The 16,617-nt window shown below is 49.7% G+C and overlaps 1 protein-coding gene across 1 annotated transcript in view; it reads right to left on the bottom strand.

Moving 5' to 3' along the window:
• HECTD4 (HECT domain E3 ubiquitin protein ligase 4) overlaps positions 1-12,120 on the bottom strand; it is a 50,315-nt gene extending 38,195 nt beyond the window's left edge. Inside the window, 7 exon segments of the mRNA XM_087942903.1 lie at positions 113-283; positions 2,033-2,171; positions 2,318-2,426; positions 3,028-3,158; positions 3,459-3,548; positions 5,102-5,619; positions 11,847-12,120. Of these exon segments, the coding sequence (XP_087799029.1) occupies positions 113-283; positions 2,033-2,171; positions 2,318-2,426; positions 3,028-3,158; positions 3,459-3,548; positions 5,102-5,619; positions 11,847-12,026 (1,338 nt within the window). The 5' untranslated portion in view covers positions 12,027-12,120.
• Between the last annotated feature and the right edge of the window lie 4,497 nt (positions 12,121-16,617).

Genomic DNA, 16,617 nt, shown 5'->3' with positions numbered 1-16,617 from the left:
AAAGGAGGAAAGAGCTTCCACCAGCCTGTGTGGGGCTCACCGCAACCCGGAGGGCGTCTGGGCCAGGCAGATGCCCCCGGTTTGTGCCCGTCTTCTGGGCACCAGACCTCACCTTGAGTTCAAAGATGTCCATGAAGACCGAGTGGCCCTTGGGGGTTTTTTCATTCAAGCTGGCAGGAGACCAGATCCAGTAGAAGTAGGTCCCGTCCGAAGAGAGGTGGACCGTGGTCATGGTGCTGCCTATGGGAAAGTGATCAGGGGGCATTGGGAGAAGCTGGCACACCTGGGCAGAGAAACAGAAGGGGCAGGGGGCAGAAGGGAGGAGAGATCCGGTTTTACTGGCATTTATTACGACACGCTGACCCTGAACGCATCAAGATGCCCCAGTGGTTCTGCAGAGTAATATGCCGGGCTAACATTTACAATTAAAATCAATATTTCTATTTCAAACAGACGCCAGAAGGAGATGGAGCTGCTGCTTCTTCTTCTTCTTTTAAGAAAGAAGAACGCTGGAAAGAAAACAAAACTTCTCTCATCGCGGCAAAAACAAAAGCCCTCCAACTTGCAAGGTCGCACTTGCTGAACAAGCACATTGGAAAGTGAATGAGATTTTTAATAGATACGCTGTGGAAGAACTTTCCCGCCCTCTCCACCACTGGTCGTTTCCCCGGGTTTTTAATTCTTCTCAAAACTAGAAGCAGCTTTACTCTCACGGTATTCCCCCCCCCAGAAACCTCAAAGGAAGTCCCAGTGGGCAGACAGGTTGGGAGAAAGGGCTCCACCACCCCCCATGTTCCCAAAGGAAGACAGGAGTTCCAATTGGGAGTCGGTAGTTTCCTCCCTCCTGCCCACCGACACTAGTGGACCCGTTGGCTAAGCCAGGGTGTCCAACCTTGGCAACTTTAAGACTTGTGGACTTCAACTCCCAGGATTCCTCAGCCAGCTTTGCTGGCTGAGGAATCCTGGGAGTTGAAGTCCACAAGTCTTAAAGTGCCAAGGTTGGACACCCTGGGCTAAGCCGTCCTGAGATCCCTCTGTGTAATCGCCCGGTTGCGACACTAAGCAGCCCAGGGCTCGTGTAACTTGATGCTCGACGTTTGTCTGCTGCTGTCTCAGCTCTTGGGCTCTTGGCCGGAGTCTCAGATGCAGCCAGCAGACAATATTGTGCTAATGCTCTGACGTTCTTGGGAATGGATTCCCAGCTTTCAAAGGGAGACCGAGCGCCTGAGTCATCTCGGAAGCATCCAGGGCATCGCAGTTTCATGCGCTGAGATGTTGCCTGGCATAGTTCTCCGGTCCTAAGTCATGGCTGGGCAGTCTTGAGCATTTGTGGATGGACGGAAAAGCTCCCCAGGGAAGGACAGCAGGCGCACAAGGGATTTTTTTAAAAAATCTTAGTTTCAGAAAGACCACCTGGCTTTCCAAGAGACAATCAATTATTATTGAAGATCGGGGGATGGCGGACAGGACCACCTGGCTCGATCACAAACCAGGCCCTGGGACAGACAGCCGATCTAAAAACAGCTCTGGTTTTGGAACTTCCGGTTTGTCGGCTTCGCTAGCGGCAGGGATTCGCGATACTGCGCGATCCCTGCGGCGCTAGCCGTTTTGGTGCCTCCGATCCGGATGGGTTTGGAGGCTAAGGCTGCCCTGCAGGGGCGGCTGAAGATAGGGGGGATCCGGAGAGGGGTTTGGGGTGTTGCAGACCCCTCCCGGCCGGCAAAACCCCCTTTCTCAAGACGGTGCAGCGGCGGTCTGTAATGGCCGCCACAAAGAAGCCGGCAGCTGGGTAAGAATGTGCAGGAGGAAGAGGAGAAAGTTTTTGAAGTGAAAGTTTTTCTTGGCTGACCCAGGACTTTAAGACACATTTAACATCCTGAAAACTATGGCTTTTTGAATGATACTTTCCAGAAGAGAATTATAAGCGGCAATTTTGAGGTGCTGAAAAGGAAAGTTTACTCTCCTTCCCTATGGAATCAACAAATGGATATTGAGAAACCTGTCTTTTTATAGAAAACAGCTCTGGTTTTACCTGAAGGGTGTTCTGATCGATGACCTGGAAAAGGGAGTGAGGTTTGCTGTCAAAGGAGACCGGCCTGTGGAGCAGCCGGCCGTTGCCGAAGGCCACCCAGCCGGATTCCAGTTCCTCGTTGCGGGAGTAGACAAAGCCCCTGAAAGGAAGAGCGGGGGGGGGGGGCGCTCTGGATCAGGTGCTTCTGTTCGTGGCTCCTTCGTTCCCTCCTGAAACCCGCCCAATGTTGTCTTTCTCTCCACCGCCGTCGCTATCTCGGAGACCGTGCTTTGGTGCAGGGCTTACCGTAAAGTACCGTGTAATCCAGAGCCTAATTTGCTGATTCCCCGGCCAACGGAGTTGGTGGTGTAAAGATAAAGTCCATCCACGGCCAGGCAGCGGCCTAAGTCTGCATCTGGAAGAGGCATTCAGGAGGAGGAAGAGGAAGAGGAGGGTTATTTTCAAAGCCACAGAATTCGGGGCAAGAACGGGGCAGATGTTTCTTTGGAGTCACGGCCAGCTGTCACCTGTGCACTAGGCAGGGCCTTCCCTAGGGCTGCCCCCCTTGTTAGGTCTGCAAAAGGCCAACAGAAAAAAGCTTGATGGTCTCATTTTACAGTTAAATCTTCGACTACGTCCAGTTCTGAGCACTGACAACTGGGCAGCATCAAGGAGAAAGATGCAAGCCTGGGAGAAAATTCCTCCAGGTGCAGGTGCAAAAAATTGGCCGCCATTAAGCTGGAGAAGAGAGATTAAGAGGCCGGAAGAAGAACGGTTCCCTGCTTTTTATCAGAGGCCCTATTTTGGGGGGTCAGGGTTGCATTTTTATTCCTACATTCTGGAAGGAGCAACCTTCTTCTCACAACCACCCGTGTCTGCCCTGAAGGAGGTCACTTCCCAGTGGAATAAAACCTTTCCACGGCTTCTACCCTGCTATCCTTTAGCCATGGCTTCTGCCCGTCCCGAAAATACCCAACCTCAGGTGCTCGAAAGGCAGGAAAGTCCAGGGTTCTTACCTTTGTTTTCGGAGCCAGAGCCGGGGTTAGCATCAGGTGCTGGCAACATGTCCTCAAAACCCCAGGACACCATGTGTTTGCCCCCTAGCAAGCAGGAGGGGGATCCAGGTCCGCCTTCTAAAAGCAGCAGCCTTCAGGGAGCAGATGTGGAGACACACACACACACACACACACACATAAATACGCGCTTCTGTGAAATACAAACACCTACACACAAAGAGTTCACCTTTATGGGCTTTGTATTATTGGGAGAAAACAGTGAACTTGGCATTACTGAACTGATGTGTGTGGTTTAGGGCAGGGCCCTCCAACCTTGGCCAACTCCCAGGGCTCCACAAGTCTGAAAGTGGCCAAGGTTGGAGGCCCCTGGTTGAGAGCAACACCTGGGGTGCTCCCTATCCACTCCCCCTCCTCCCCTTCCTCCTCCTCACCTGTACAACACATCAGCCACAGGCAGGGATCCTAAATCAGTCTGTTTTTGCAGGAGGTGGACGGTGTGAACAAAGGTTTTGAGGGAGCCCCTGGGCAAAAGACAAGAAGGCAGAGGTCCCTCTTCAGATACCCTAAGATGCTAATGGAGGCGACAGAGCTCTCTAAACAGAGCAGGACCCGACACTAATGCCCAGATAGATCAATCAATCAATCAATCAAAAAGACTTGGGGACTGATACCCACATATTGCATATTGTTTCTGTTTCCAATCAGCGGACACCTAGCAGTAAGTGAAAAAGATGGTTCAAACCCAGTGGGGAAAAAGGACACCACCTGGGTGGAAAAAAGCAGGCAAACTTATCTAGGTGAGGATGAAGGGAATTCTTGGGAGTGTTTTGCACGGTGGTCAGAATGCAAAAGGACCCCCCAAGAGCGCAGAGAAGGTCCTGGCCGGTTCTGCTTTGTGAGGACTGTCTCCAAACTCAGGGGAACAAGGACCCCCCCCGACTCCAGCATGGAAGAGAGGGAAAGACGCCCTGATCCTGCTCCCCGGGGGCTTCCTTTCCTCGGCAGAACCTCCTCTGAATGCCCAGGGAAGACCGGGAGCTGCAGAGGACCTTCCTGAGTGGCAGTTGGGTTGCCTTCTGTCTTCGGGGGTTGCCCAACAAAGTTACCAGGACTGCGGACAGGACAAGCCCCCGTCCCCCGGCAGTTTGCTGTCCTGCAGGACAACGCAGAGACCCCCGACGTAAGCCAACCTCTTTAAACAGGGATGGGAAGGCACCAACAGGGCCTCCTGCAAGTAACAGGTAGTCCTCAACGTACAACCACACGGGAGCCCAACATTTATGTTGCTAAGTGAAACCTTTGTTGTTCATTTTGCCCCATTTTACGACCTTTCTTTGCCACTGTTGCTAAGTGAATCACCTCAGTTATTAAGTTAGTCACGTAGGGGTTAAGTGAATCCGACTTCCCCGTCGACTTCGCTTGCCAGAAGGTCGCAAAAGGGGACCCCGGGACCCCGTGATCCTGTCATAGAGGTGAGTCAGTTGCCAAGCACCTGAATTTTGATCACGTGACCATGATGGCTGTAAGCAGGAAAAACAGCCCCAAGTCCCTTTTTTCAGTGCCGCTGTGACTTTGGACCAGGGCTCTTCCAACTTGGCAAGCTTTAAGCCTCGTGGGCTTCCACTCCCAGAATCCCTCCTCCTCCAGTCGTGCTAGCTCAGGAATTCTGGGAGTGGAAGTCCACAAGGCTTAAAGCTTGCCAAGTTGGAAGATCCTTGCACTAGGCCAACAATCGAGCAGTTAAAACCAAGGGTCTTCCAACTTGGCAAGCTTTAAGCCTCGTGGGCTTCGACTCCCAGAATTCCTGAGCTAGCATGACTGGAGGAGGAGAGATTCTGGGAGCTGAAACCCACAAGCTTGCCAAGTTGGAAGAGCCTTGCTTTGGACGGCCACGAAAGGCACTGTTGGAAGTCAAGGACTACCTGTTTGGCTTTTTTTATAGATGGGTGTGTCAGAAAAGACGAGGGGAGGGGGCTTCTCTTAGCGTTGCCGAGGAGAGCCAGGAGCCAAGCAGGGGTTTCCTGCCCCGAAGGACACCAGAGGACCCGCCCCCCCGCCGCCGCACTCCCCCTACCTGGCACAGGCCAAGGCCACCAGGGCAGCGGCGGCGTTCTCCTTCTGCCGGTGGGGGATCTGCTGGCCGCAGGGCGAGGCCTCCTCCAGCCAGGAGCAGAGCAGAGCCTCGATGCCGTTCAGGCAGTCGGCGGGCTCCTTGGTCAGGCTCAAGGGCTGGCAGTCCCGGAGGCAGGAGAGGAGCACCTCGGCGGTGACGTTGCCCAAGGAAGGGTCGGTCCTGCTCTGGGACTCGATCAGGGGGAAGACCAGGAGCAGACCCATGCGGGAGGTGAAGGGCGCCTGCTCCGACTGCTGCAGGAGGCCCTGCCGCTTAAGCAGGGCCAGCGCCTCCTCATCGCCCGAGCTCTCCCGCTCGTGCTGCTCCTCCAGGGCCAGCTGGCGCTGGGCGTTCCAGAGGCCCCGCAGCGCATTCAGGCGGTACTCCAGCAGGCGGGCGTAGGCGTTGCTCTGGTTGCCACAGATGGCGCGCAGGCGCTCCGACAGCTCCGTGGGGTTCTTGGTCTCGAAGGTTAAGATCTGGAGGGGACAGAGAGGGGGAGACCTTCAGGCTCAGGGAGGCCTTCTCCAGCTCCCTCCCAGGGTTCAAGCCCGGAGCCTTCGGGGAGAGGAAGGGCTCCAAAGTCATCACCCAAAGCGGGGAGAATATCTGCAGCTCGGCAGGCTTTAGAACAGGGTTTCCCAACCTCGGCCGCTTTAAGATGAGTGGACTTCAACTCCCAGAATTCCCCAGCCAGCACCCTCTTAAAAGCGGCCGAGGGTGAGAAGATACTGAGTTTTCCAGGAAGGCAGACTGGAACCAATATCCAAGCTATGGGCTTTTCCCCTTATAGAATCCATGCTGGTCCTTGGCATCAATTCACCTCGTGCTGCTACTGAGTGGCTGCCCTAAGGAAAAACACAAAGCTTGATTCACTTCTGAACTTACTGCCCTGACTGCTTTAAAAGCCTGAGCTTTTAAGTGGGGGAAGAAATACTATCAATTACCTCATTTTATCCCCCATCTTGCAAGAGCATGCAAGACACACACACACACACACACACGCTTTGATTAACGACCAAGCATAAAATTTGTGTTGTGCCAAGGTACCATTAAAGCAGAACCACTATCCAGACGGATTTAAAATTTCGGATAATGTTACCATTCGCTTTACGATCAGTATCAGATATTTATGAATTCACAACCTTTTCTGGGTTGCTTTATATGGCTTGTAGATGACATTAGATGACACATAAAACCAGAGCTTTTGTTTTTTGAGCAACTTCAATGGCAAGGAGCAAGAAATAGGATTACTGAGAAAGGATTTCAAGGCCAATCAGCCAAATAAATACTAGCTGACATACGTAGTTAGCTAAATGCTGCAAACATTGATTTAGCGGGGTGTAAACTCACAAAACAGGGTCTAATAAAAATCCATTCGGTTTTCCAGCATTACAAATTCACTGTGGCATCCTCCAAATTCTAAGACGGTGCAAAATTTAACAGCGGCAATTTCTGCTTTTTTATTAGGAAAATGTTGTGATTTCACGCAGGGAAAGAAGTGCTGGCAAGTAAGTTTAAAACGAACAGACTTCAACTCCCAGAATTCCCCGGCCAGCATGAAGTTGAAATCCACTCCTCTTAAAAGTTGCTAAGGTTGAGAAACAGGGTTCTAAGGGTTATGCATGTTTCCACGGATCTGATCCCAAGAGAATAACGAACAGCCCCGGATTTGGGTCGAAACTTTTACAAGGCTGGTCCCCATGTACCCATGCCTTGTTCTTCTCCTCTGTATATTATTCCTCTGCTGAGTCAGGACCATTGAGGAGAGAATTCCTTTGTTATTCAGGGTGAATTCCCCTTGTTTTTAAGAATACAAAAGTAATGGAGGATCACAGCCAGTCCAGTGGCTTCTTGGGAATAAAGGAGAACTGGTGCATGAGACACACACACCCACCATATATATATATATATATATTCTTTTACATAGATATAAAAGAATAGACCCACTCCTGCAGCCGAGATGCTTGCTGTATTGGCAAAATCTATACCCAGGTAAGCACAGCACAAACCCTGAAGGCTGAGAATGCGCCAGTCATGGGCCCGAGTGGTTCTTTCCCATTGTGCTGCCAGCAGAGTAGCCTCTAAAGAGTGGTGCCTTCTAGATTTCCAACAGTCAACACAAAAAGCAACTGGTGTGTGCTAGAACGATCGATGTCAGTCCTGGAAGCGGCCATGCTCCACACAAAGCAAGGACAGGACAATCACAACTGTTTGTGTAACCCCAGGAATGGGTGGCACACACTGACCTCTGAGAAGGGTCAGGGCAAAGGGCCCCTTTGGGGGTACTTCTCATGAGGGATGATGCCTGGCTGGCACTGGGCCTTTGGGGTTTTTTTGGGGGGGGCTCTGAATGAGGATTTCTGTCGCCAGCAAGTACCCTGTGAGTCCTGTCTGGTTTCTCACCTATGCTATATTCTTCACGTATGTACAGGCAGTCCTCGACTTAACGGTTCATTTAGTGACTGTTCAAAGTTACAACGGCACTGGAAAACGTGACTTAGGACTAGCTTTTTCCCCACAGCTACCACCTTTGCAGCATCCCCAGGGTCAGTCACGTCACCAAAGTTCGGAGGCTGGGCAACGGGTTTATATTTATGACGGTTGCTGCGTCCCAAGGTCATGGCGGGTCTTGTTTGCAACCTTCTGACAAGCAAACTCCAAGGGGTTCACTTAACGACCGGGTTACTAACTTATGACCTGCAGGGACTGGCTTAAGAATGGTGGTGAGAAGTTGTAAAATGGAGGCGGGGGCAGCAAAACTTTCCTTAGCAAATGTTGCACTCAGCAAGAGAAATTTGGGGCTCCATTGTGGCCGTAAATTGAGGACCCTGATATTTTTACAACCATCCCACTTTCTGGTATCATATCACAGTTTTTCTCTACCAGAACTCCTAACTAAGATGATACACAGCATCCAGGTATACTTTGCCAGCATCTGGGTCGTTTATCGCTGCAACACATGTGCAAAAGAAGAGAAAAAAGTGAGCTCCTGAATTAGCTCTACCAACACCACCACACCATCCTCCTCTGTTTGGATGAATTTCTCAACTTCCTCGTCATTCCATTTAAATAATTTTTGCACTGAAATTACTGGGTAGCCCACAAAGGACTCCCACTTAATCATGATCTCTCTCTCTCTCTAGGAAAAGCAGTACTCCTAACTTCTTTAACTCTTTGTTGAGCAACGGGAGCTAAAATCCTGCAGAAACAGCAAACAGGCTGCCTATCGAAGAGGCATTTATTTTTAAATAAACACTCTGAAGTCAAAGGGTTCTGAGTGATTTCCAGGCTGGTCTGGTCTTGAAAAGCGGGAAAGAGGCCAGAGTTCGTTAGTACCAGGATGGGGGACCACTAGGAAATCCCAGGGCCGCAGAATAAACTGGGAAGTCAATCCCAGAAGAATGTAATAAAAAAACCATCTCTGTATAGATGACAGTGCAGTTGAAAAGACGGCTGCCAACAATGGGAAGCTCTTATTGCAGATCTATAGCACAGCCATAACTGGAATACTGTGCTCGGTTTTAGTCATCACATTTGAAAAGGCTATGAAGAACTGAGTGGGGGGGGGGAGTGCAGACAAGGACAAACAAAACTATCAGGAGCTTGAGAAAAAGCTGAAACATCTGAGACGGGCAAGAACAAAATGCAGAAAGGTTTTAAAAAAGGAAAATAATGCCCTGGGTGAGGAAAATAGGGCTAGGGGCTGCTTTCTCCCCCCTCCTCCATCGCTAGCGGCAGGGGCCATTCAGTGAAGCCATAGAGAAAAAGAACAACAGAAACCTCCTTCACACTTCCGGCAATTAATCTGCGGGATTCATCGCCACAAGATATGATGAGGATGTGATATGAAGATGACCAGAGTGACAAGGGAGCAGAGGAAGTCAGGGAGGACACCCAGGAGGAGGGACGTTCGTCTCAAAGACTCAGTGCTGCCTCTGTGTGGGGACAACCAGGTGCAGGGACCCCCCCAGGAGGAGAGGACTGGGTCCCTAGATCTCTTGGCCTCTGACTGGATGCTCCCAGACAGAAGCGTGGACCCAGGTGAGTGCTGGCCTTCGGGAGTCAAGCTGAAAGTCAAGAAACTTTCCCCGTTTTGAGCTAAATGTGCAAAGTTGCCAGGCGTAATCTGGGGTGTGCCTCACCCCCACCCGCCCCCAAAGCATTTGGGACGATCCATTGCATTTTTATGTGGGAGAAATGTAAATTTAGAGCCACTTGCTGGTGAGATGGGCAGCATATAAATTTAATAAGTAAGTCCATTCCTGACTGGCCGAAGGTTGACTCAGTCTTCCGTCCTTCTGAGAGGTTGGTAAAATGAGGACCCCGATTGTTGGGGCAAGTGGCATATAAGTCTAAGTGCTATTAACAAATAAGTAAACAGTAAAAATATTAATGGGAACAATCAGCTGGATGCAGCAGCTTTTCCACCTGAGTGGTATTGGACCGCCCCTGTATCCTGCCCAGCTACTGGGGCCTTGTGGGCTCTGCTGGCTGGCAGGGTGCTGGCCTTTGTACTCCCATTTATCTGTTAAACATCCTTTGGGGAGAGGCGAGGGAAAGCAAAGGCTTATCCATTGCTATTTACATTTCAGGAACCCCAAACATCCACATTATCAGCTTCCATTCCACAACATGTTTTCTAAACAATTGTAGAGATTGTACAATTACCTTGAAACTACAGCAGGCTCTCTGAGCAATTACTGCACAGGGCTGTCATGTGATTAATCATCATTTAAAGCAGGCTTGCAGAACTAATGGGCTCAATTCTATTTCTGGATGCAAACTATATTGATGCAAAAAGGAAAAAGAAAAAAACCCAAACAAGAACCACCGCCTTCTGGACCACAAGACCACAAACCATTCCACGTTCTTTGACAGATCACAACAAAAACAAGCCTCCCCCCCCCCAAAAAAAAGGGGCCGTCAGCATTTATTTTAACAAAAGGCTTGCAATGTGTGGGCCAGTGTCATTTCCACCACCCATACTCCATTGCTTGTCCACCCGAAGAGCTGACGGCAGCCCGGGCTCCTTCCCGGCAACACAATAGCATCCCTTCAAGCTCCCTACACAAACGCAGGTGACCAAGCATAAGCCTTCAATGCGGTGCCTGCTGAACCGTCCCCGTTTGGTTCACACCACCCGGCTTCTGACAAAGAACCTGTGTCACCGAGAGCCACCCGGCTGGGGAAGAGGGCGGAGTGACGGAGGGAGGCGCATCAGAAAAGCCGTAGCAGGAAAGGCATTGGCAGCCCAGGGCTCTTCGGCAGCCCCTCTTTTTAAGGGGGGGGGGAAGAAGCCCAGATTGCCAAGCCTCATGGTTCCTCTCCCTTGGCTTTTGGGCCACCCCAGGGAGCTCAGCCCCGGAATCAGCCATGGGCACATGTCAGAACAAGGCAGGCCATTCAGCAGGAAAACCAGAATGAGAGGATCCCCCTGGGTGGGGGCGGGGGGAGGATTCCCCAGGAGAAAGAGAGGAGGAGGAGGAGGAGGAGAGCTGCCCAACCTCTGGCCTCTGCTGCTTCCTTACTGCTGAATCACCTTTGCGACAGGCAGCCTGTGGAGCAATGTGGATGTAGGCAGACCTGCCCCAGTGTTTACATGCTCCTTCCTGTTCTTGGATGGGCACCTCGATCCTGCTGGGATCAAGGAATCAGAGCTGCTCTCTGCCCCTCTCCTCCCCCCAGACCGGTCACTCTCCATCCTGCCCCCCCCCCCTATTTCCCATCTCCCAGCCCTCAGCTTCCCATCCTTCATCCGCTGGCCTTTCAGAGGTTGTCCTTCAACCAAGCTCCTCGGTCCTCCTCCCACCTGTTTCTCCTCCCTTGGGCAGCTTCTCCCATCCGGTCCCTTGGCCAGGATCACCTCTAAACTTTCTCCTCTTGACCTCCGCCCGCCTCCAGTTCTTCTTCCTTCGCTGCCTTCCTTGACCCACCTCTTATCCCATATCTTCCAAGGGTCTTCCCATCTCCCACCCTTCCCCATTCCATCCCCTTCATTCCAGTCCCTTACAATGGGAAGGCTCCTTCCAGGGCAGGATTTGATCTTTCCAGTGGGCCGGTTCCCCACCTGAGCACCCTCCCTCTGTTAAATATCCCTGACCCAGGTGTGCATCTCCTTCCCAGAAAGAGAGGTTGGGGGTGATCCCTCCTTCCTCCTCTCATCTTTCCTTCCTTCCTTCCTCCCACCTCTCAACTTCCTTCTCTTTCCTTCCTTCTCTCACCTTCCTTCCTTCCTTCCCTCACCTAGCTACCTTCCATCTCTAATTCTTCCTTCTTTCTTCCCTCCCCCATCCTGTCCAAACCTCCCTTCCTTCTTTCCTTCTTTCTCTCACCTTCCATCTCTTCCCTTCCTTCTCTCACCTGTCTACCTTCCTTCCATCTCTTATCCTTCCTTCCTCGACTCAGTGGGACCCCCAGGGCCCTCTTTGGCTCCCATTCCCTTGGTGATGGTGGGGGGGCAAACCAAGGGCCCCCTCCCTTGAGCCTGTCCCGTTATTAACCCCCAGCCCTCCCCTTCCCACCTTCCCCCCCCGTCTAACGACGGGGGCGGGCAGAGGAAGAGGCCAAGGCGATGCCGGGGCCCCCTTCGCCTCCCTCGGAGCCAGCCAGGGCCTTCCCTCCTGGGGGGGGACACTGACTCCCCCTCAGGTAAAGGCCCCGCGACCCCCACCCGCCATTGTCCGAGCCCCCAATCCTTCCTCACCTCCAGCTCGGTGTCTCCGGGCTCGGCCACGCCGATGATCTCGCTGGGCAGCTCGGCCAGGTCGGTGACCCGGATCAGCCCGTCGTGGAGAAAGATGGTCTCCTCCTTCACCGACAGCCACTGCGCCGAGTCGGCGGCGGTGGCCGCCGCGGAGCCCGAGGCGCCCGCCGGGGAGCCCATCCAGGAGGCCGGGCGGGGACGGCGGCACCTGCCTCCCAACCTCCTTCCTCGGCGGTGGCGGCTGAGGAGAAGCGGGGATGCTCCGGCAGGCCGGGCGGCGGGAGGAGGAGGAGGGGGGGAGGAGGAGCGGCGGAGGCGGCGCCCTCAACCCCCCGCCATGATGGGCGGAGGAGGGGGCGGGGCCTACTCACGCGCCCGGCTGACGGCACCACGCCATCTTGGAGGCGCGCGAGCGGACCTCAAGGCGCGGGAGGGGGAGGAGGGCCCGGCATGCCCCGCGCCGCGCGACCGAAGAGCCAGGACGCGCGCGTTACCCCGCCCACTGGGCGTGACAGAGCTCTCTCTCTCCCCCTCCCCGGACGCCGCTCATTGGCTGCCCCGCCATAGACCCCGCCCGGTCCGGATCGCCTCAGAGCGCTTGTGGTCCCCGCCGGGGAAGGAGGTGAGGGTCGCCGGTTCTTTCGGCGAATCTTAAGCCGGGATGGCAAAGGGGAGCGGGGATGGGGGCAAGCGGGCGGCCTGTTCTGCCTTGGCGGGGGCGGTTCCGATCCGTTTCTCAACCGTGGTCGTTTTTAAGAGAGGTGGACTTCAATTCCCAGAATTCCCCAGCCAGCTGGCTGGGGAATTCTGGGAGTTGAAGTCCACAAACCTTGAAAGTGAATAAGCAGTGAAGCACCAAGCCCCAAACCAGGAGACTGGGAGTTCTAGTCCCGCCTTAGGCATGAAAGGCAGCTGGGTGACCTTGGGCGAGTCCCACCCCACCCAGACAAGCCTACCTCACAGGGTGGTGGTGGGGGAAGGGAGGACTATATGCCACCTATTTACCACCTTGAATTATTTACAAAAATAATAAAAAGCTAGGATGAAAAGATCTAATTTTTTTTTCCATATATAGCAATTTAAAAAAACTTAATTTTAACTTAATTTTGGAAAATCGATTTATTTTAGAAAAATACTGCAGATACTACAGCGGAAGGAAGTATTAATACTCTCCTAGTCTTGTTTTTTAAAAAAAATGCTCAGGATTGTAGTAGGAATATAAAATGAAAAAAGTGTTGGTTTCCCTTGAGAGCAATGAAGAAACACGATTTTATCATTTTTTGTGCCTTTTTTGTTTGCATGCAGTTAATAGGCTTAACAAGGTGGTATGCACTCTGCACATAACATCCAAGCTGATATTTAATCCGAGGCCTTCATTTGCAGCAAGAAAAAGTGGGAAACAAACCTTGCTTAAAAGTGAGGGACTGCCCTTCATTTTCATGGCCATGCCATGTCTTCAGAGGATGGGCATTTTATCAAGGTCAGAGGCACGCAAGGCTTTTACAACAGGGCCAGATCCTTGATTCAACCCAACACTGTCATCTCTTTCAACTCTGACACATAGATGTCAAAGCAGATATTGTCCGAAATGATAAATCAGTTGTTTTTTCAATGATGAACAATAGCAATAGCCACAACAAGGCAGATTCAGGAACCATCGTTTGAGACAAAGCAATAATCCGACAGCTGAAATGAAGGTGTTGCTGTCCACTTCTGGATGATGCTATCAATAGGATGACTGCTAAGTAAAGGAGAACCAAAAACACACACAAAAAATTCTGCCCTTTGAAAATTTTTGTTATAAATGATGCGAGAGCAGGTCCATTCTTGAATCAGTTACCAAAGATTGGGAAGACAAACCAGTGAAATTGTTTTAAATAACCATAGAGGTGTTCTAAATGGATTTGGTGGTACTTTAGGGAATTATCTAGGAAATAAAATTATTTGTTTCACCAGCTAATTTTGGCTCTTCCGGTGGGATAGCGCACAAAGGCTTGGCCACAGAAACTACAGTGAGTAAATTTGGTAAGCTTTATCTTGCAATATTATCTCAGAAAGCATAACTTAAGGAACATTGGGTGCTATCAAAACTGTGTGTTCGAAATAGCATAATGAGTATGCAGGTTTCCCACTGAATCAACACTTTATCTTATAATCCAAGCCTTAAACAATAATTTAAACAATCAACAGGGCCTGCTAGAATATGCAAATTTTCCTTAGAGGATTGGGCTGGTTGAACAATACAAGAGAACATCTGGTCAGCTGTATAGTCTATTTTTATTTCAGCGATTAAAATAAAACTCAGCTGCATGCATCTTTAACATACCACCCAATTATTTTTTTATAAAATTTAATGCTACTTAATTAGCTTAGGAAAAATAGCTATTTACATGTTTGGAACTGTTTTGTTTGTAATGTTCATTATCAGAGGTGGTGGGGGGAGGAAGGGAACCAAATAATGCTGGTTGGGCAATTCTGGGACTAAAGTCCACAAATATTAAAGTTGCCAAGGTTGGACACCCCTACCACTGTGCCATATATCGCCCCCAGAAAACAGGAAAGGGTTCCCACCAAATAGGGTATTTCTGAATAGACACAGATCCTTCTCTGTGGTGGTCTAATTGTTTTGCTTTGATTTAGAATGGTATTCGAGAATTTGTTTTCCACTTTAAATTATTTTGCCAATTACTTTCTGCTTGTTTCCCTTCTGATTTTTAGCTGAGCTTCACACACATTTTGGCTGTTTTAATCCCTGAACTGTATTGTTAGTAGAAAGCTATGTAGACTGACCCTAAATTAGCATACATTTACATAGGGTGAAATATCATTATATAATGGGATCAAGGATGCTTTCAGGGATGTGCATTTGGGGCTGATCTGACAGTTGATAAATTGGGCAGGGCTGAAGTCTCATCACCTCCTATACTCCTTTAACTATGACTGTACCTTTGATTACCCTGACAGGATATTATTACCTTCCTGTAAAGATCATCTCAACACAAAGGGTGATACAACACATTAACATTCAGTAACACCAGTCTAAAGTAGTTCATAACCCTGTGATCTTGATTAGTCCTACTAGTGAAATACAGAAGAAAACAATATACTGGAGGACTATAATGTGTGTTTTAGTGGTGAGAAGTTAGCATAATATTGATCTAATGTTCCTGCAATACCTATATAACCCATTTAAAAACAAGTGTAATCATCCCTAAATTATTGTGGCTTGAAAAACCCTAAATATCTCTTATTTGGCTTCTGAAAAGTTTGGCCTCTTGTGGGAACACCCAAGTGCCCCCCAGGATCATATAATTCAATCCTGTGATTAACTCAAGACCACCATGAGATTTTAAAGGACATCTTTTCGTCCCAAGCATCTCACAGATTCACATGCATCATGCTTTGGGCCACATACTTTGACATGGCTACTCCTTATTCTGGTAATTGTCCCTCTTCTAGTTGTTTGCACCAATAGACAATGAACATCCTCCATTCAGACACACCACATCCGAAGAGCTTCCTAGTGAGTAAACATGATGTCTCCAAAAAGACCTAATATGGATTTTTTTTTTATTGAATGGGAACTAACCTAATGTAAATTCCCTCTTTATGTTCATGTTTATTTTATATCAATTTACACTGCACTAAGTTGTGATCTACTAACTAATCACTGGGTTCAGCCAACACAAGCACATGAATCAAGGATTATCTTTTTTCACCCTGTTTGACTTAAAATGCTTTACTGATGGCTCAGCATTGCCAGATATATGGCAAAACCCAGTCTGTGGGGATAAATGCTACGTTTCTATGGCCTTTGCTTAAAGCCAAAATAATATCCACTGTTCTTTGTATATATTTCAAAGATGGGAGTTATAAATTCAATACAAAAATAAGCACTAAATGTATCCTCTGTCCTTGATTTCCTGTACAATTAATCAATAAATCAAGCTTGGTTATGCCAAATACTTCCCAAGTCTCTGATTCAGGCCAGTTCTTTGGGGATTAAAAAAATGCACACACATCCCTCCCATAAACCATGTTTCTCTTTTACACTTTTCATGCCAGGATAATTTCCGAAACGTAGGAACCAAGATAGTTTCAATTAAGTGTTCAATACTTTAACATAGAACATGAAATTTCAGTAGCTGTAACGTGGCTGGAGCACGCTGTGAAACACTTGTATTAATTGCTGAATATCTCACATGTTTTAATGGATCTCTTCACTTCCAGTTTAATCAAAGAGAAATGTTAAAATTGCTTCAGGGTACATTTCCCCCAAACATTTGTGCTTTGGGAGTGAGGGGGAAGTGTGAGTGAACCCCAAAATTAATGGAAAGTTTATTACTTTTCACTGCCCTAGATATTTTAGGGGATATAATGACAAAACAAACAAGTCCCATTTCAAACAAAGTACTTCCAACGCTGCTGAGTCAGTTGACACCAAGAGCATTCATCCTACCTGTCTAACCTCATGCCAGGGGAGCAATTAGCACTACCAACAGCCAACCACAAGGCTTGGTCCAATTCATCCGGTGTCCTTCCTCACTGCTGACCGGCCTCCAGGATACTGACGGGTGATTTCCTGTCATTTCCAGATTGTTTTGCTGAGCACACCTCTGCACAAAGCAGCAGAACGGGCTCTGCTATCTGGGAAGGCAGCTTGCCTGGTGCCGCCTTCAGAACAAAGGGGCCAAGGCCGCCTTTTAAGCAGAGTGTCACTTTTGCAGATTTCTCTGTTAAGGACTGAACAGCTAATTTTGGCATTTCTCAC

Source organism: Notechis scutatus, chromosome 13 (genome assembly GCF_049901735.1).
Source record: "Notechis scutatus isolate UNSWTSFEM ecotype Mainland chromosome 13, rNotScu1.2, whole genome shotgun sequence".
In the NCBI taxonomy this organism is placed as follows: Eukaryota; Metazoa; Chordata; class Lepidosauria; order Squamata; family Elapidae; genus Notechis; species Notechis scutatus.
Note: the sequence above shows the minus strand (reverse complement) of the source record. Positions and strands in the feature narration are given on the sequence as shown.